The 19,534-nt window shown below is 44.4% G+C and overlaps 1 protein-coding gene across 4 annotated transcripts in view; it reads left to right on the top strand.

Moving 5' to 3' along the window:
• Positions 1 to 17,276, top strand: part of GPBP1L1 (GC-rich promoter binding protein 1 like 1) — a 46,711-nt gene extending 29,435 nt beyond the window's left edge. For 3 of the 4 annotated variants that reach the window (XM_075935885.1, XM_075935884.1, XM_075935886.1), the window contains exons 8-12: positions 8,292 to 8,432; positions 14,217 to 14,375; positions 15,524 to 15,648; positions 16,094 to 16,196; positions 16,386 to 17,276. In XM_075935885.1, the coding sequence (XP_075792000.1) occupies positions 8,292 to 8,432; positions 14,217 to 14,375; positions 15,524 to 15,648; positions 16,094 to 16,196; positions 16,386 to 16,532 (675 nt within the window). In that variant the 3' untranslated portion in view covers positions 16,533 to 17,276. The remainder of the gene's footprint in view (positions 1 to 8,291; positions 8,433 to 14,216; positions 14,376 to 15,523; positions 15,649 to 16,093; positions 16,197 to 16,385) is intronic. The other variant, XM_075935887.1, reaches the window with a different exon arrangement.
• The last annotated feature ends 2,258 nt before the right edge of the window (positions 17,277 to 19,534 follow it).

The following is a 19,534-nucleotide window of genomic DNA, read 5'->3' as shown; positions in this document are numbered from 1 at the left end:
TGCACAGTCATCTTTTATTTAAAGCAGAAACCTGTAACTGTTAGCACTGTGTGCACGCAATATATATTGTGGGGTTTGCAAGTTACAGTGCTGTTTATTGTTTGTAAACCATGCAGTAGAAATATTTTTTCCCTGTAACGGAGTAAGCACATATAAATATGACTGCATCATGTAGTAGTGCATTATTGCATAGACCGTCGATATTGAAGATGAAAAGCTAATTGTCTAATTTCCCCGCCCTCCTTCCCCAGTGTGATCTAAGTGATGTCTTTTTCCTATGAAACTGTTGCACAGTTGAAACGGGCTCGCTGTCTGAATGTTTATCTAGATGCTGCGTTTGTTTTTACTTTGCCTAGAAAATAGATTTTATAGTTGGATTTTCAAAGGGGCCTAATGGAGTTAGGGGCTCAAATCCCAAAGAATGTCAATAGGTTTGAACACTTAAGTCCCTTTGACACTTGAAAAACCCAGCCTGTGGGTTTTGTTAGTGTTTTGATCCTCATGAAAGAGAGCCTGATATCGGGGTGGGCAATAATTTTTGATGGGGAGTCACTCCAAGATTTTAAGTGATCAGTGGCTGCACTTTTTTCTGTGGAGGGAATGTAGAGTCTATGGTGGAGGTTGGGTGCAGAAGGGAGATCAGGGTAAGCAGCTGGGGGCAGGAGAAGATATGGGGTCTGAGAGGAAGTTTGGGTGAAAGAGGGAGGGGATTGTGACCTGCGGCAAGGGATTAAGCTGCAGTATCTGGGAAGGTGTATGGGTTGAGGGTTGGGGTGCCAGAGACAGGATTTGGCCAGGAGCCGTTTACTTAGGTGGCTCCCAGTCAGTAGCCCAGCAACTCCATATGCCTCTCTGTGGTGGTGGTGGGGGCACTAACTTTGCCTCCAGCACAATCTCTTACCTGCCATTGGCTGATTTCTGTTGGCTCCCCCAGCATAATTTCTCAGCTCCCATTGGCCAGAACCAGACAATGGGAACTGAGATTGGACTGAGGGGCAGCATGCAAAGCCTTCCCCCTCTCCCTTTGAGCCCTGGGACTGCTCCCTGCCTGAGGGTCCTGGCAGGGTGGTTGTGGACTGGATTCCAAGGGCAGTTTTGTGCCTAAATTGTCTTCTGTGGCTGAAAATATGGGATAATTGACTACTAGTACATCCCCTTCCTTATTCCTTTACTATTCTATGGTGGTAATGCATCCAGATCCTAGGCTGAGGAATTAGAGCCCAGAAATTATGCATTATATAAATGTATGTAAAAGAGGATCTCTGACTCAAGAAGTTCAGTGACCCTGTATGTGCACCCCCATCCCCCCATGTGCTGCCCATGTGTCACTTCTGCCTATCTCAGATGGGAGCATGCAGTAGACTACATTATTTGGAAAGCACCCTAAAAAGTCAGAAAACCACTATGTTAGGGTCACAGTTGCCCACTCTGCCAGAGCCTACAGTCCTTCATTCAACTGCATAGGTGCTTCATGACTGGGCTAGGGAGCAGTTCTCATCAAAAGACTTCAGAGATTCTGCCAATTAATAGCAGGCCTTGTATAAAAGTTATTGATCTCTCTAAATGAAAATTTTCCCATCTTTCACCAGTCTTTCACTCTGAAGTGGATAGTCACTTTGTTTTCCCCAATTACTAGTGCCCCTACAAGTCTCTGGATATCTGCAGACCATTTCTGCAGTTTGTGGGTGGATGCCAAACCAGATTTTATATCTAAAGCCATGCAAATCTGGGCATATCTGCTTTATAGCCACAGATCATTTTTGTGGATCATATGCACGTACATATTTTATTTCCCGTGCAGGGCTCCTTTCTGTAACCCACCACCTTCTGCCCCTCAGCATTGGAGCTCTGACAAGAAGGAACTGAGGGCCCTGGGGACTGCTCTGCCCTTTATACCTGCACAGAGGCACAGGGGGAGTTTGTCACCCCATAGGTACTGAGATGGGGAAAAGTTTCGCACAGTGTGCTGAGCACACTGACCCCAAGAATGGAGTGGTTGTCTGCAACACATCTCAAAGAACAGTGGTTATAACCTGTTCGGTAATTGATTTTTGTGCAGCAGTGTGAGTGGGTACATGATAGTCATAGGACTCTGTAGAACTGTATAACTAGAAAAGCTACCACTGGCACAACTGAATGAAAAATCATTTGGCAGTGCTACATGGTGGGAAAACATTCTTCAAGCACTGAAAGGATTTGATTGCAAGGTAAGAACAGCCATAATGGGCCCTAACGATGTACCAGTGATCCATCTAGTTCAGTCTTCTGTCTTCCTGCAGTGGCAAGTGCCAGGTTCTTTTAAGAGGAAAATTAACAGACCAGGCAGTTGTCAAGTGATCCATTCCCAGTTTCTGGTGGTCAGAGACCAGGGACACCCAGACATCCTTGACTGTCTTTGCAAATAGACATTGATGGACCTATCCTTCATTAACTTAGTGAATTCTGATTTGAATCCCAGTATAGTTTTGGCCTTCAACATTGCCTGGCAAGGAGTGCCACAGTTCCTATTTCTCAGGTGGATAAGAGACAGATAAATGAATTTCCCAAGGTCAAATTGAGTTAGGCCTGGTCTACCTTAAAAATTTAGCTTAACATAACTACATTGCTCAGGGGAGTGAAAAATTTACATCCCTGAGCACTGCAGCTATGCCAACCTAACCCATAGGGTAGACATGGTGAGGTAGACTGACCAACTGCTCCGGGGGAGAGAGTTCCTGGAGTGATGGCAAAAACCCCTTTTGTCAGTGCGTGATGGTTCGTGAGCAGTACTTCTTGCAGGGATGCCACTTGAAGAATGTTGGTAAGTGGTCACAGGTTGTACTTTTCTATTATATGAATGGAGGTGGGGAGGGACAGGTTTGGATGGGGTGCAGAGGGGGCTCCAGGCAGGTGTTATGCTTGTAAGAAGCACAGGGGATCTTTTTCAAGGGAAAAGGCAACACACTGTGTTTATTGAGCATACAGTAGAGAAGCAGTTGGCATATGTTTTATAAAGGCACACGAACGTCCTGCAGATGGTGCATAGTTACCAGTCAGTGGGGGCTCTAGTCAGTCTTACAGGCCAGGCCGGCTGAGTGAGGAGTCAGGGTTCTTCTGAGACTCCTCAGAGACTTGGCTTGCAGGACTGAACCCAGAGTCCCATGGGTTTTTGGGAATTATCCTTTGGGGATTATCAGGCTACCCAGCCTTGTCTCATTCTTGAGAGGGTCTGTGCCTGTCTTCAGGGTTGTCAATGCTGCCAGTTTAATTCAGCCTCAAGACACAATGCATGTTTCCTCGTTATCTTCAAAGTTTCCACTTCTTGATCACCTGGGCATCTGTGATGACTTTCAGACTCGTACACACCCTCCACTCACACCACACAATTGTACAGAGTTTCAGACAAGATCAGTAGTTACTAGAAGACAACTTAGTTTGTGATGCAGACATGAGGTACAATTTAGCATTACAAATTAACAGGAAGCAAGGCCTTACAGTAAACATTATCTAATCATATATGAGAGAGAGAAAGATAGAAGCATACTGAACTTATAAGCAAGTCATTATACATGAAATTATTATGCATCATACTTATAGTCTTATACCCAATACTAACCAACACTAAAATATACATTTTTGTTACACAGGGAATGGAGTGCAGGATCTGGGAGGGAGTTTGAGTGTAGGAGGGGAATCTGCCCTGTGATGGAGTCTGGGAGGGAGTTCAAATACTTTCACCTGAACTACTCCTTGATGGAAGCCATATGGATAATTATTAGCAGCCTCTGAGCACCCTGTCTCATGAGGGGATGGCCATAGTAATCAGTGCAGAATGATGAAAAGATGAGTTTCTTGGTGTGCCCCTCACTGAGTCACCTTGTTACCACGGGTGTAGTCAAGCTGGAGCAGCCTCTGGTTAATTGGTAAACATCACTGGGTAAACACTCTCCAAGTTAGAGAAGTCCTGTCTTTGCTTTGCAGGATAACAGTGTGCACTCCAGCCCCGATGCTGGCTATTGACAGAAATTCCAGGTTCTCTGCTCCCTAAAGAATAGTGTACTTATTTACCAGTTTTACCTTAAATCACAGCGCCTGTTTAACATGTAGCACTGAGCATTCATATAAACCTTTTAGTTTAGTATGAGAGTAAAGAAATTCCACTCGAATGGAGCGTGTGATGGAAACTAATGGTTAAAATATGAAACAATCATAAAATGCAAACTAGGGCCTAAACTCCATAGTTACCTTTCCTATGCAACAAAGTATAGAGTGGTCACCCTTCTCTTCCCCCCCCCCTCCCCCTCCCAAAAAAAAAAAATTGTTTATTGAAGAGCTGGCTGGCTTTCCAGGAACCACTGTTCAATCTTTCACTTAACATACCCCATTCAAAAAGATGTCTGTTGCACTGAAACTCTTTTCTTTATTCACAGTCTTAGTGATCCCTTTTATTACACTGTTCCTTTTTACCTCCAAGTGGTTTTGATTGTTTGCAGTTGGCTCTGATAGTCTTGCAGCTGTTCTGAGATGGGGCAAAGGTAGACAGTTGAACCTTGCATTACATCACCAGCTGACCAGGGAGGGATGAGGACAACAACTGCTTGAATGTGGGACATTGCTGAGACTACGATTTAGTCATGGATATTTTTACTAAAGTCCTGAGGACAGATTAAAAAAGACTGGGACTTTTCACTTAAAAAAAAAAAAAAAAAAAAAAAGCAAGAAAAAAAAAGAGGAGACTAAGGTGAGGGGAGGAATATGATAGAGATCTCTAAAATCATAATCGGTATGGAGAACGTAAATAAGGATTAGTTATTTACTTGCTTCCATAACACAAGAACTAGGGGTCACTCAATGAAACTAATAGGTAGCAGATTTATAACAAAAGCAAGTATTTCTTCGCGCAATGCACAGACAACCTGTGGAACTTGCCAGAAGACCAGGACTTTAACAGGGTTCAAAAAAGAGTGAGAAATTTATGGAGGATAGGTCCATCAGTGGCTATTAGCCTCTGGTGTCCATAGCCTCTGCTTGTCAGAAGCTGGGAATAGATGGCGTCGCAGGGGTCACTTGATGATTCGTTCTGGGGCACCCGGTTTTGGCCCCTGTTGGAAGACAGGATACTGGGCTAGATGGACCTTTGGCTTGACCCAGTCTGACCATTGTCCATAACCTGTACATAAGAACAAACAAGCTTTCAGGAAGCCATGACCTGTCCCTGACTCACTAAAAACATCTGACAAAATGGGGAGGGAGGAGGGCCAAGCATCCTGCCCCACTGCATGCGGTGTCAAGAACTGTTGCGGTTTTCCCTGTTGCTGGGAGCAGGGAGGGGTGTTGTCCTACCACCCTGTAGGCTTGGGAGCTGACAGAGGGTGGAGGAATCCCCCACCAGCTATGGTGGCTGAGCTGCTGCAGGAGATTCTCCTGCTATCACAGGCATACAATTCTCTGGTGACGAGCTGTTAAACCAAGACCATAAGATGCAGGTTTTAATAAATAGTACCTATACACACACTTTACAGTGAGTATTGATAAGTTCAGAACTTTAGTAAGACTTCCTGTGCTACTCTTCATGAATAAATACTGTGACAGTGGTGTATTAGATCTAACAAATTCACAACACCTGAGACAGTAGTTGCTTAAACAATAATGAACCCATTGGCACCAATGGGCCACAGTGTCAGTGAGCCTTCCAAGTATTTGTATTGCTATAATGCCTGCATCGTGGTGTACACTAGGACGTTTCATTGTGCTAGGTGCTGTACAAACACACAACAAAAACGTGGTTGCTGTCCAGCAGCTTATACACGAACACGCACATGTAGTGTTATGCCTCAGGCTTAACACCAGTGGGGTGCTGTAGCAATTTGTTTTGTTTTGTGGGGTTTAAGGAGAGGAACTTCATTAGAAATATAATCGGTGAAAGGTGGAAATCCATTTCACCAAGGGTGGGGGGAGAGATGGCGGATGAGTGTACTGCATGATTATAAATCTGCTTACAGTCGTCCCTACAGAAACTCCTCATATTCAATACTAACTGGATAATTGTGCCTGTAGGTTCTTGAGCAAAAATTGGCATTTTAAGGTGACTGCCATTGTCCAAGGTTCCTATTCAAGATGTTACTGTAAATTCCGTGTACAGTGATATAGGCACAATCTCCACCCTGGGATGTTTACAGTCTAAATCATAAATCCATTTTCTAACCGATAGGACCAGGCATCAGACTAGGTATCAGACAGGCATCAGACTAGGACAGGCATCAGATGGGGGAGCAGAAGCCAGAAAATCCCATCAGTGTGAGAGGAAAGGTGCAGGACCTCAGGTTGATGCAGCTTCCTCTGACTCTCTGCAAGCATACTGCTGCATTGCAAATAAATCTACTGGTAGGTCCTTGAAAAATCTCTTCCCTGCTCTTCATATTGCTGCTAATGTAGCTGGATATTTAATGCGTAGGGCTGTGGGCATCCATGTGCCAGCCCAGGATTCTCTCCTCCTGTGGCTCTCCCCTCTGCTTCCAGTGAAAAGTCAAAGGCTATCTACCTCCAGCAGCATGACCCATGAGTGGGGACTGGAGAAGGGGATTAGAATTTCAGTGGGGAGAGCGAGGTAAAAGTCAGCAAAATATAGGAAGGAAGAAACCTGCACGCGCACACACAGGAAAATACAGAGAAACTGGCCTCTGCAGTCTTTTTCTGCAAAGTATGTTATCTCTTTTAGATTCCCATTAAGTTTAAATCCCAGATACACCCTGGATGAGATGACTTGTTTAGCATCTGTAGTAAACTGGCATCAGAAATTCAAATTGTTAAAGTGAAGGTTTAAAACGTAAAAAGTTCCCCTTCTGTCTTCTTCCTGTGCTGCTTGGTGCCATACATCTCATTTTTGGGATTGTTGCACAGTTTGTCCTTCTTGGCTGAGCTGTCCAAGATAATATTTTTCCAGGTAGAAGACATTTATCGTGAGGCAGCTTTTTGCAGCTGCAGTTATTGCTTGACCACCAAATAATAGATGCAGAGGTAGGCTGATAGGGGAGTGAAGTTTCCCTATGCTGAGTAGGGAAACCAAAGGAAGTACTTTTTTCACTCTGTGCACAGTCAGCCTGTGGAACTCTTTACCAGAGGATATTGTGAAGGCCAAGACTAAAAAACAAGGTTCTAAAAGGTTCATGGAGGATAGATAGGTTGTCCATCTGTGACTGTTTACCAGGATTAGGGATGTTAGAACTCATGTAACAAGGTAACTGTAATTACTGAAAATCTCAGTGGCTGCAGTTACCTGCACTGCGGGCTCTGCAGTATAAATTTAAGCATAGCTTTATACTGCAGTATCCACAGCAAAGTCTCTCTGAGAGCCAGGCCACCAACCCCTGGCTCCTGGGGATGCAGCTTTGCCAAGTGCAACAGATACCATTAACCAATAGACATCCACTTACTGGTTAAATTATTAGTCGTTTACACTTGAACATCCCTAACCGGGATGGGCAGGGGTGGTGTCCTTAGCCTCGGTTTGCCAGAAGCTGGAAATCACTTGGTGATTCCATGTTCTGTTCATTTCTTCTGGATCACCTGACACTGGCCACTATGGAAAGACCAGATATTAGGTAGATGGACGCTTGGTCTGACATAGTATGGCTGTTCCTATTTTCTTATGAGTGAGTTGTCTTAGAAAATGTGCTGCTTTATGTGCTTCTTTACTTCAGTAATCTGGCTTCTCGTTGGATACATTTTGGGGCTTCATGTCTGGAGTTTTAGTACATCTGTGGACTTCTGTATCCTATTAAATTGCAGGGTACAATAAAATGGTTTTTGTTCCTCTACCTTTCCATAGACATTAGGAGAATCTTTCTTGGAGCCTTGGGGAGTTCCTGTCTTCTGTTCATGGCTTAGAGCTTTTTCCCTTTGGCCAGAGGAAGCTCCTGTTGAGATATTTGGTGGTGGTATTTAGCACTGAGTAAGACATTTGAATTGTATTAAGGCCTCTCACTTACTGTGCTGGGAGCAGTTGTGGGATACTTTGCATCTCTCAATGGTGATTCCTCCAACTATGAAGGCATGTGTAATTGCTCATAGTAGTTCCAGACAGTCCTTTGCTGGGGTGAAGGTGATAGCTGTGAAGCTGCTAGACATTGTTGTGGGTTGAGTGGTTAAACGGAACTGAAATGGGCATTAAGATTGGAGAGGGATTTGAGACCACTTGGAGTGTTCCCATCTCGTTAAGTCAATTTGTTGCTTTATTATTTTTATTGCTTGCAAACAGTCCATTCTTGTGCCATACCATTATGTCCTAGTGTGTTGTGTTCTCTTCAATATAGCCAAGTCCGTGGAAAGCTAACAGAAGTGAACATAAACCTGGCTCACTTTCCTCCAGCCGTGACTCTGCCTTTACCAGTCCGGTGTCTGTAACCAAACCAGCGGTACTGGCGAGTGGCTCAGTTCTCACCTCTCCCAAAGAGGTAAGGGGTTGGGTTGGGAATAGGATCGGACCTTTTCCAGCCAATGTTGCTTTATAGTTTACATACCATGAGAGCTTTTCTATTCGTATTATACAGCTCTGAACACTTGAAGAGTACTCAATCACTTGTATTGTCTTTGCGTTTTGAGCTAAGTCCCCTAGTACATGAATGGGAATGCTCTTGGAAGTCTGGCTTCCTTAACATGAAGTGTGCTGCCAGCAGGTTTGGGCCAGATGTGCTGTGATTTCACCGCTAGCGTACAAGGTATGGTTGCTTTGCCATTTTAATAGCACTATGGGAACTGAGTATAGAAACAACGTCCGAACGATAAGCTTTAGTTCCGTGTTGTCCTAACCAGTTCTGAAATAGTAGCCACTGTAGTGACTACCGCTGTAGCCACACTCAACCGGCCAAATAGCTACATGTGGCTACTGGCTAGAGTGTTGAGCACAATGGCTTAAGTCCATATTTGAGGGGTGGGAAATGCAAATTCTAGTGTCACACACTCACTAGGTCATGTGGACCCTGCTGGCACACGCTAGAAGTTCCCTATAGGCAGGGCTTGACAAATAATACAATCTACTCGCCCGTGGCAAGTAGATTGCAACCTGGAAGAGCCGGGTTCGGGCAATCTGCGCATGCGCAGAACGATTGTGTATGCGCAGATTGCCGGACAGCGCGGCCGGTGGGCGGGGCTCGCCACGGTTCAGCGAGCCCTGCCTATAGGCATACGTTTCTGGAGAGTTTAAAATGGGGGACTCTTAGAGCAATGTCATTGGAGGTAAGAGCAAATTAGACAAAATTGCCTGTTAGGAATGGCCTAGTTCAGCAGTTCCCAGATGCCTTGTCCACAACTCACTGGCTGCTGGGCCACGGTGCCTGCTGGAGCTCAAACCGGCTGTTCACGGTGGCTCAGCTCTGGCAGCAGCAATGGCTGAGGCACAGCAAGAGGAGGCAGATCAGGAGGCACCTCCCTCTCTGCTCCCTCCTCCATGCTTGTGGAGACATGCTTGATTAGTGCATGGCATTCGAGTGCACACCAGAGTTTACACCATCTGGGGCAGATTACCTGAATTCCATGCCACTCTTTAAAATAGGGTGCCTGGTTGTCTTGTGTTCTTGCTCTTCTAGCTCACAACGCTTTCCTAGCAGCGCATGTGGTGAGGTTTGGGAACAATTCATAAGGTTTGAGAGATACAGATGTGTGTATTGTTCCTCTTCGGCCATTTGTTTGTGATTGTTGATGATGGAGAACATATGCCCCACGGTTCATCTAACAAGATTGTTTTTATAGTTTTTGGAGTATTTGAAAAATTCTTTAGACTTGAAATTTACTAGCGTTTTGGACATCTAGTCATGGTAGAATCTTCTGCCCTTTATTTGTATAGATGATGTGACTCTAAAAAGGACTCTTCTGAGTAGTTACCTCCAAAATGCTAGGTTTGGGTTAAAGCTAGCTTGCAGACCTTAATAAAGGCATTTCGGTGAATTTTAAGACAATTTTATATTAAATCTTCCCCTGCACCATTGGGAAACACAACACAATGACATTGAGTTAGTGTAAAAACCAGAAAAACAAATTGTGTTCAAACTGAGTCCGGTACCAAAGGGTACAATATAAATTATACACAAGATTTTAAGAAATGAAGAAGTCCCTCCATGTTTGGGTAGTCTGATACCTAAAAGGAGCTTGATCATTAGACTGCCAAGTTCCTGTTCCTCAAAATCTGCTCTCTTTAAGGTGTTAAGTTGTGCACCAGCACTCTCAATTGCTAATCACTGCTTGGCCATGATTTTCTATATCTTTACATTTTTCATCAGTTTAAATAATCTGGAATGGTGTTAGCAATACTGGTAAGGGGGGAGAAATTAGACATGTCCTGTCTTGACACTATCGTTTTAATAAACAATGGTGGTGTGTTTACTCAGCCAGAGGTAAATGCTGTCTGCACATTTGGCAGAAATGTTGCTAAAAACAAAACTGAGAATCTTTTGCATAGGAGGTTGCTGTGTATCTTAACCCTTTTTTATTGAGGTAAGACGTATTCCTGGAAAAGTTTGGTCATCTTTGTGGATCTTGAAGATGATGTATAGATATTACTGTTATGAACTTACACCATTTTTGAGCTCCTGTGTCTGGTATAATCAGTTATTTTTTAGTCAAGGTCCATATTTCTTGGTCAAGATCCAGTTTTTCACACCACAATAACAACGATGGTAGTAAGTAAATAAAAAGATTAGGCAGCATATTCAAAAGTGTTGGGTGGTCCATATTTGACCTGTGGACCACCTATTGACTATCCGTGCTCTGTGCTTTGAGTGTAAGATAATGGGGTATTCTTTTGATTGTGAGGGGCAATAATGGTATATAAATGAGTAGTTCTCATTTAAATCCTGGGGAATAACACAATTGGCAGTCATCTTCTTGACAACTTTGCTTTTATGTTGTATTCTTTCCCCTCATCCTGCGTCTTTGTTGTTTTAGATTGTAAGCCCATTGGGGTAGGGGCTTTGTTTTCCCTTATGTCTGTACAACACCTAGTACACTTTGGGCACTACTGGAACATAAATACATAATTCAGATTAAGCTTCCACCTTCAGGTAAGTAATACCAAAACAAATTTAAATGCACTTGTTATCCAGTACAATAAGTACTATGTATAGCTTGGTAATGTGTTGTCCTAAGCAGTACTTGCACTATCTTTGGTCAGCAAAGACATACGATTTAACTTGAAACTTAGGAGAGAGCCTGTAATTCAGTCTTTCTGCGGAGACCAAGTATATTTGGTTCCACTCTGTTGAACTTCCGTCAGCCTTATCTGAGTAGTTAGTAAATTAATAAAGCTAATCTGAAAGTTTTTCTGTCCTGTGTTCCCATAATGTCAGGAGCTAATGCCACTTAAACTGGAAATTATTTAAATTCTTCTAAGCTACAGATGAGCATTTGCAGCTTTAACGGCTAGAGGTTTTTCACTTGCTTATGAAAAAGTTAATTGTTTGAGAATTGGTCTAAACCCAGGACTGGAACCCAGGACTCTGCCCCTGAGCTGGGAAAAGTAATGTAAGCACTCCCTCGTTCTGACTGTATAATGGCAAGTAGAGCCCCAACATGACTATAAAGTACTGGGAATTAGAAGTCCTCCTAGATCTCCCTGAGGATTCCTGTAAGATTCTTCCCTACAAGTGTACTTTTAGTACTCTATGTAGTCTCCTTTATAAAAGCCTAAGGGATGGCTCTTCCACTGGTTTTTTCCCTGAGAGAAAATTTTACAATCTTATCGGCAAGTACTGAAACTGAACGTGTCATTGTTATCATGCCTAGCTCCCTCATACAAGAGCTCCGTGGAGGTTGAGACTGCTACAGGTTCTTTTTTCTTTCTGCCTAAGAACAACAACGTGGGGGTTGGTTGTAAAATAAATCAATAAGCCTTGTGCACTCACTTGTGTTTTATTATGTATCTGTTGAAAGCTTTGTGTAATTAAAGTAAAATGGGGAATTTGTCACTTGTAGCTATCTTTCTTATGCCTTAAAATTTGTAAATATCATCTCTTGATAGCTTACCATTTCTGTGTAAGTGTCTTTGAAAGGGGCTGCTCTAGCATGAAACTCAAGAGTGTTTTACTGGCCATCTTGTTAAATGGGTATTCCAGGCTACTAGAAATGTCAACTTTCAGTCCGTAGGAACATAAGAACAGCCACAGCTGTCAGACCAAAAGCCCATCTAGCCCAGCATCCTGTCTTCTGACAGTGGCCAATGCCAGATGCCCCAGCAGGAATGAACAGAACAGGGAATCAAGTAATCCACCCTCTGTCAGCCATATCCAGCCTGCCCTGTCTCTTCTGTTCAGTCAGTTACTTTGTCACTTGTACAGTCAAACTAATGATCATGCTGCAGTTTGAAATACTACTGTTATTTCTTTTATCCTGATAGTCACTCATGTTGGCTACGGAAGTTTCACAGTCACAGACTTGGTCTTCCCAGAGCTGTACTTGATGTCTGAAATAACCTGGCAAATGGTAGTGTTCATAGTGCACACTTCAGGAGAGGTTAGCATTACGTGTCATGTAAGAATAAGGACTCCAAGCAGCTGAATGTTTCGAGATCCCTTTTCTTTGCCTCTTTTTCTGCTCATAGGGATTGTATGCTGTACCATAAGCATACTTTGCAAAGTAAATTTTCTTTGGCATCCTAAGGATTGTACCTGCAGACAACACTTCAGCTCCAAGAATAAAATCTGAAATGGTTCTTGCAATGAGGAACTATTTGAATATCCACTTGTTTTGTTCTTTTACAAGCTTTGATATTTTTTTACTTGCTTTCTATAAACTTTGAAAGGAAGAAAAGGATTGTTTTATGTGATTCCAAATTAGTGTCGTGACCTCTCCTTTCAGTGGAGGGTTAAGACCTGGCCTGAGCAAAATATGGCCCATGGGCCCGATGTGGCCCGCCTAGCCACCGGATCTGGCTGCAAGTCAGTTTTTCTTTAAAAACTGAGAGTGCAGAGAGGAGGGGGGAAAGCTTTAGGAGCTGCTCCCATCCCTAGCACAATCCCATTGCCCGGTTTCTGGCCAGAAACTGGCCAGTGGGTGCTGCCTGTTACAAAAACAGCCAGCCACAAAGCACTAAGGAGGGCCTCCAGAGCACATGGCTGCAGCCTGTGCAGGGGTGGGTCAGGCAGGGAGGCTGATTTGGGAATGGCTGCTGGCTGGTAAGTCTCCTGGCCAGAGCCTGCCTCTAGCACCCCAGTCCTTCCTTTCCCCAACCCGCTGCCCCCTACTCCACATGCCCAAATCCTCTGTCCCCCTTCTGTATCCATATCACCTCCCAGATCTGGCACCCCAGTCCCAGATCAATCTCCTCCTGCCCTAGCTCACAACCCAATTTCCTGTCCTTGGTCACAGTCCAACCTCATGCATCCCAGTCCAGTGCCCCAGGTCACAACTGCCTCCTGCACCCAACCTCCCTTCTGCACCCAACCTCCATCCCAGACCCCGCACCTCCTCCATTAATATGAAAGCGTGTCGCCCTCAACCACGTACCAAATTCTTAGGAGTGGGCCCTCTGTCACAAATTATTACCCACCTCTGGGCAAGACTAATGAGTAGTATTTCTGTCTTCTGCAAAGACCAAGAGTCACAAATGCCACAGATAAATACTTAGGGCAGAAGGGAAGTCAGGAGGACTAAAACCCCAGTTTATTTTGATTGTAAATCCCACCTATAAAAATGAGACCAGTACATTGAAAGCTAGATGCCATGTTGTTGCATACTGCCATGTTGTAATTATTACTGAAGACCATAGGCAATCAGTTTTGTCTAACTGAATTGGATAGACATTTTATTTGGCATGGAGAACAAGAGTTGGGAGGGGGGTGAGATTTTGTTAATAAGCAGGAATCAGCAGAGTATTCCTGGATGATTTAAAGAGCAGAGATGAAATTAACCCAGCAGGGAGCCTCTGAGTAGCTCATGTTACCAGGAATCCTAGCATGTGAGGAATAGGACAAGCATGTTAAATTCATGACTGCCTAAATTAATGGAGATGAAGAAACAGTTGCAGCAACAATGGGTTGGAGACATTCTTTCCAGCTTGGTGAAGAGAAAGCAAGTGGATTTGAACAGTGCAGCCAAGAACGTTGGTGGAAATAAGTACGCATAGGAAATTGCCAGTCAGCTCAGGAGATCAAGTACTAAAAAGTGTGGATGCAAGCCTTGAACAGGGCTGAGACGCAGCTTTTCTTCTTTAGGTAAGTTCACTAATATGTTCCTCCTTTCTTCTCCAGAGTCCTTCCAGCACCACCCCTCCCATTGAGATCAGTTCTTCACGCCTGACTAAGCTGATGCGTCGCACCGCCGATAAGAAAAGTGAATTCCTGAAGGCGCTGAAAGATGATAGGAATGGAGAGATCACAGAGAACAGAGAATGTGACAAGTTGGAGGATGTAAGAGGACTGCCTGCTTTTCTTTCCTGGGAATTGTGTATTATTAGGGGTGTTAAATTTTGATTAAATCAACTAATTGAATAGTCGGTTAGTTGATAAAGGGGATACTCGCTATCCTGCTCCAGGTGTAGCTCCTGCAGTGATATTTAAAGAGTAAGCAGACATGCAAACTAGCGCTCATTAATTACACCTGCAGAATATCTAGCAAAGACAACATGAGAGCTCAGAATTGTTTCTGTTTAGGTCCTACAATAACAGTTACTTCCCTAATCCCATTCTGGAGAGAATGGGATTAGGGAAGTAACTGTTATTGTAGGACCTAAACACAAACAATTCTGAGCTTTCATGTTGTCTTTGCTAGATATTCTGCAGGTGTAATTAACGAGTGTTAGTTTGTTTCATTCTGTGCACTCTCTCTATTGATATGACATCAGACATACAAAGAAAAACCATAACCTAAAGAAATACAGAAGGAAAATTAAAATACAGGTAAAGGGAAAAGGGCAAGGCTTGGTAAGAATTGGCAGGATTTTAGGAGGGCTTTCTAAAGAACAGGAAGGAACAATATTTCATCAGAATGCTTACTCTTTAAATATCACTGCAGGACTGAAATCTCCCATGTATGTAACTTAGCTCTCATAGCATAGTTAAAACACTTCTTGCATTTACATTCAGTTTAACGAACTGCACTTTGATAAGACAGACACTGGTCCCAGAGGGATTAATTTAAATTTAGTCCTGGGAGAAGTGCAAGCATGACAAATTTGGCAAATTGAACAGGCCCTGCACAAACGAAGGCAGGTGCCTTGCTCTACCAGTGTTTCTTCTGGTGTAGAAGGACATCTCTATGGCCAGAGGTCCGTCTCCATGGCTCATACAGTCTTAGGTGTCTTTGAATCCAGAATGGTGGTATTGTGATGTGGACTTTTGTCCTTAAAAATAAACTAGAGCCCACCAAACTCACTTTGCATATACCCCCTCACCAATGTCTGGTGGTGACTATTACTCTGCAACATTGACTCGAGGGAGGAGTTTTATTCTCTCAAGTCATCCACCAGGAACACTAGTTTTCAAGACTTTAACTGTGCTCTGTGTATGAAGCAATCACTGTCTCGGGGATGTGACTCGACTTAGGTTTTTTCCTTTAGATGGAAGGCAGCAGCACACCAGAACCAAAGGAAAACTGGGAAGAGAATTGCCATCAGAATGGCCTTTCTCTCCCTTTGATGGAGGAGGGGGAGAACCTGTCTCATTCACTGGAAGCAGAACACAGGTGAGGAGAGAGCTGAACATGGACTAATGAGGGTGGGGATGTCTCATAGAATCATAGGACTGGATCATATTATCATATGAATCATATTATCACATTGTGTGAGGAAAGGGCAGCTGCTTAGAAGAAAATTCTCTTCTCCAGAAAGCAGTAGTCATGCATATTCTGAGCTGCAGGGGTGAAGGGTTTTTTTATGATTTCTGGGCTGATAGAAGGTGTAGCAGAAAGGAAAATACTAGTATTTTCTGAAATCACAGGCATCTTGAAGATTTGAGGTTTGAAAAGCAATATCTAAATGCAAAGTATTATTATTTTACAGTGTTTTCTAGAACTATACAACTCTTCCTGGAGGGAAGTAGAAAATATCTTAACTTATCATGCACTGGGTTAAATCTGACTTCTCCATTTGCCTTTTTGACTCCTTTTAATCCCTTTTTTCCTGAATCAGGTTATTGAAAGCAATGGGATGGCAGGAGTATCCTGAAAATGATGAGAACTACCTTCCCCTCACTGAGGATGAGCTCAAAGAGTTCCAAGTTAAGTCAGAGCAGGTATGTTACAGCTCTTACAGTGGTGGTAGCTATCCTTCCCCACCTATCACTCAGGTTCCACAGCATATCATGTTTAGATTGTTCTGAGTTGCAAAGCACTGACTAGAACTTGTGTATCGATTTGAAGTAATTGTACACTGTTCTCTGACTTTCTCGCCACCATTTCTAATCTGTTTTTCTTGTTTGTAGCTAAGAAAAAATGGATTTGGGAAGAATGGATTTCTTCATAGCCGCAGCTCCAGCCTGTTTTCCCAGTGGAGAAGCACTTTTAAGACAGAGTTTGAGGACTCGGACACAGAAACTAGTAGCAGTGAAACATCAGATGATGATGCCTGAAAGTGGGCACAAAACATTTAAAAATGAAACCAACCCAATAAACTCAGTTCATAGTTCCACATGTGTTTGGGGTTGTATAAACTAAACAGAGTTTATTCTGTCTCCAGTCTGTTCAGTTTTTCTTTTGTTGTTGAATACTTCATGCACAAGGGAAATAATTGTATCCCAAAGAAGAGAGAAATTGGCTTGTTTAGCTTTTTCTTTTGGTTTTGCCCTTCTGCTTAATAGAAGTTTGTGCAGCTCGCAAATTTGTGACGAAAATCCCTCGTCAGGCAATGCACAAATTCAGTCTTGTAAACAGGATACAGGTGACTGATCTTTGCAACAAGCTTCTAATAATGCCGCCTGCATTACATAATGTTGCGTGGTAACAATGTGCTAAAACAATCATTGTCAATGACAAAATGGATATTGAAGTTCTAATTGTGTTAAATTAATGCAAATAACATCAATTTTTTTTTCTGGCTCGGGGAGCTTCATCACTTAACCCAGGCGTTTGTGGTTTTCTTTTATGGGTACAGCTGTAAAATATTTGGACATAGGAATTGTTTGTGTTCTTCTTGCAGCCTTGATATTCAGGGTGGATTGTAAAATATAAATTTTTTGTGAGATTTCAAAGATTAAGATTATTTTGATAACATTATTTACAGATTTAAAAAAGTGACTATCACATTGAGTCTGTATGAGGGGGAAAAACTACTGCATCAAAAATAACTAACTTGGAATAAATATTTTGCATCAGTTTGCCAATTCTAATTGTCTTTCTTATGGAATGAAAACTTTCCTCAAAAGAATATGGAACTATGGGGTTTGAATAACACCTGGGAAGAAATACTTTTTCCCTTCCCCCTGCCATTTATTCCTGCAGTTAGTCAGGAGGGGTCAGGATTTACTGCCAAGATGTCTGGACAGGTCCCTGGCTCCATCACTGATGATAACCAGAAGACTGCTTGCGTGTGTGCTTAGTGATGTGGGCCATGTCGACTTGGGCACTCAATCTCCACAGCAGACCTGAGAGAGCCCCCAAAGACCACATTGCATAAGGATCGAAGGCGCCCAGCCAGATTTATTGTTAAATGAAGTACAGGCAGTCCCTGGGTTACGTACAAGATAGGGACTGTAGGTTTGTTCTTAAGTTGAATTTGTATGTAAGTCGGAAATGGTACATATTTTACCCCAGGTGTCCCTGATTCAGCCGCTGCTGAAACTGACCAGCGGCTGACTACAGGAAGCCCGAGGCAGAGCTGCTTTGCCCCGGGCTTCCTGGAATCAGCTGCTGATCAGTTTCAGCAGCAGCTGACTTGGGGACACCTGGGGTAGAGCAGCTGGGGTGCTGCTAGGTTGGTCCCCGCTGCCCGCGTCCCCTGCGGTGAGAAAAGCCTGGTCTGCTGGGGGGGACACTAGCTGCGCGCCGCGCCCCCCCCCCCCCCCTCCAGCAGACCAGGGAGACGCAGAGCGGCTTTTCTTGCCGCGGAGGACGCGGACGGTGGGACCGCCCACATGCGCCGTGGTCCCGCCGCCCGTGTCCTCTGCAGCTTTGCTCCGCATCTCCCTGGTCTGCTGGGGGGGCCCCCCCAGCAGACCAGGGAGACATAGAGCAGCTTTTCTCACCGCGGAGGATGCGGGCGGCAGGACAGCCACGGCGCGTCTTGACGGTCTGCTGGGGGGGGAGGGGGCGCAGCTAGTTCGGGGTTCCCTCACCCCGTTCTTAAGTAGGGATCCAACATAAGTCGGATCCATGTAACCCGGGGACTGCCTGTAGTCATAGTGGTCGGTAGACTATACTGAACCTTACACACATGTACCCTGTAACAATGGAGTCACTCAATCAGTGAGAAATGTCCATTGCCTCCTAGGTCATCCAGAGACTGTTCTCGCCCCCCCCCCCTCCCAATACAGGTACTAACAAATTACACATCACTGCTGATGTGTCCGGTTGCCACCTTCTGAGGCTTGTTAGATACCACCCATCACCCTGTACCTTGTGGTTTGATTAGATCATCTCTACCCGTCATGCTGTCATTTTAGACCCTTTCCTGAACCTGGCTCTGTATCTGTGGGGAGTGTACGCCAAGGTCTTTTTTAATGAGCTGGTAATACCATGTGCTCTCAAGTTATGACCAGTACCAGTTGTTGTTCTGCAGTCAGTACCTAGCACCAATTACTATTCTATACCTGAGGCTATTACCCATTAGTATTTTGCGCTCTGTGCCAAATTTTGTGAACAGGGGCCTGCCTCATGCTCACAGCATAGCTTTGCTTTGTTAGCCTTGTTTTGTCTGTTAGCTAGGCCTCAGGCCTGCGCTACCCTGGGGGCCAGTGAAACAGAGGGGTGCCTGCCTGGCACAGCAAGGTGCAGGTAGTGCTGTGTGCATGTGATGGCTCCAGGGCATTGCAACCTGCTGAGGTGGGCAAAGCAGCAGCGCAGGAGCCACAGTCTGATCTCCCCCCCCCCCCGCCCCGCACCGCACCACTCACGGCCCTAGGTCTGCCTGTAGAGTCCAGGGCCGACTGCTAGTCCAGGGAGCCAAAGGGAAGGAGCAAACAGGTCAGTGTGGCAGCTCCCCCAGGCAGCTCGGGGTGCTCTGGAAGCTGCGGTAAATGCACATAAGCCCAGCTGGGAGTCCCGCTCCTAGCTCAGGGGCCAGTGCTCAGGGACAGGCGCTATCTCGGCTGCCATGTGGGCTCTGCTGGCTACTGTGCCGCGTTTCTTGGCACTGAAGGCCATGTGGGGTGGAGAAAGGGGTGTCGGAGACTGGTTTAAAATAGCAATTCCAGGTGGCGAGGGGAAGCAGCCAGGTCGGGCTCAAGCTGGGGGCGGGAGGAGAGGAGAAGGCAGGTGGGACACAGTGATGTAATCTCCTCATTCTTGTCCCACAGGTAAAACTTTTTTTAATAGAAATTTTTGTATCCCACTTTGTTAAACTGATGTGACAGATGGGGGCGGGTCTTATTTGGATTTACAGCAGGCTTAGTTAAGTCTATAAGGAAACTGCTTTATG

Source organism: Pelodiscus sinensis, chromosome 9 (assembly GCF_049634645.1).
Source record: "Pelodiscus sinensis isolate JC-2024 chromosome 9, ASM4963464v1, whole genome shotgun sequence".
Classification (NCBI taxonomy): Eukaryota; Metazoa; Chordata; order Testudines; family Trionychidae; genus Pelodiscus; species Pelodiscus sinensis.
The sequence above is the reverse complement of the archived record's forward strand: the minus strand, read 5'-3'. Positions and strand labels throughout refer to the sequence as shown.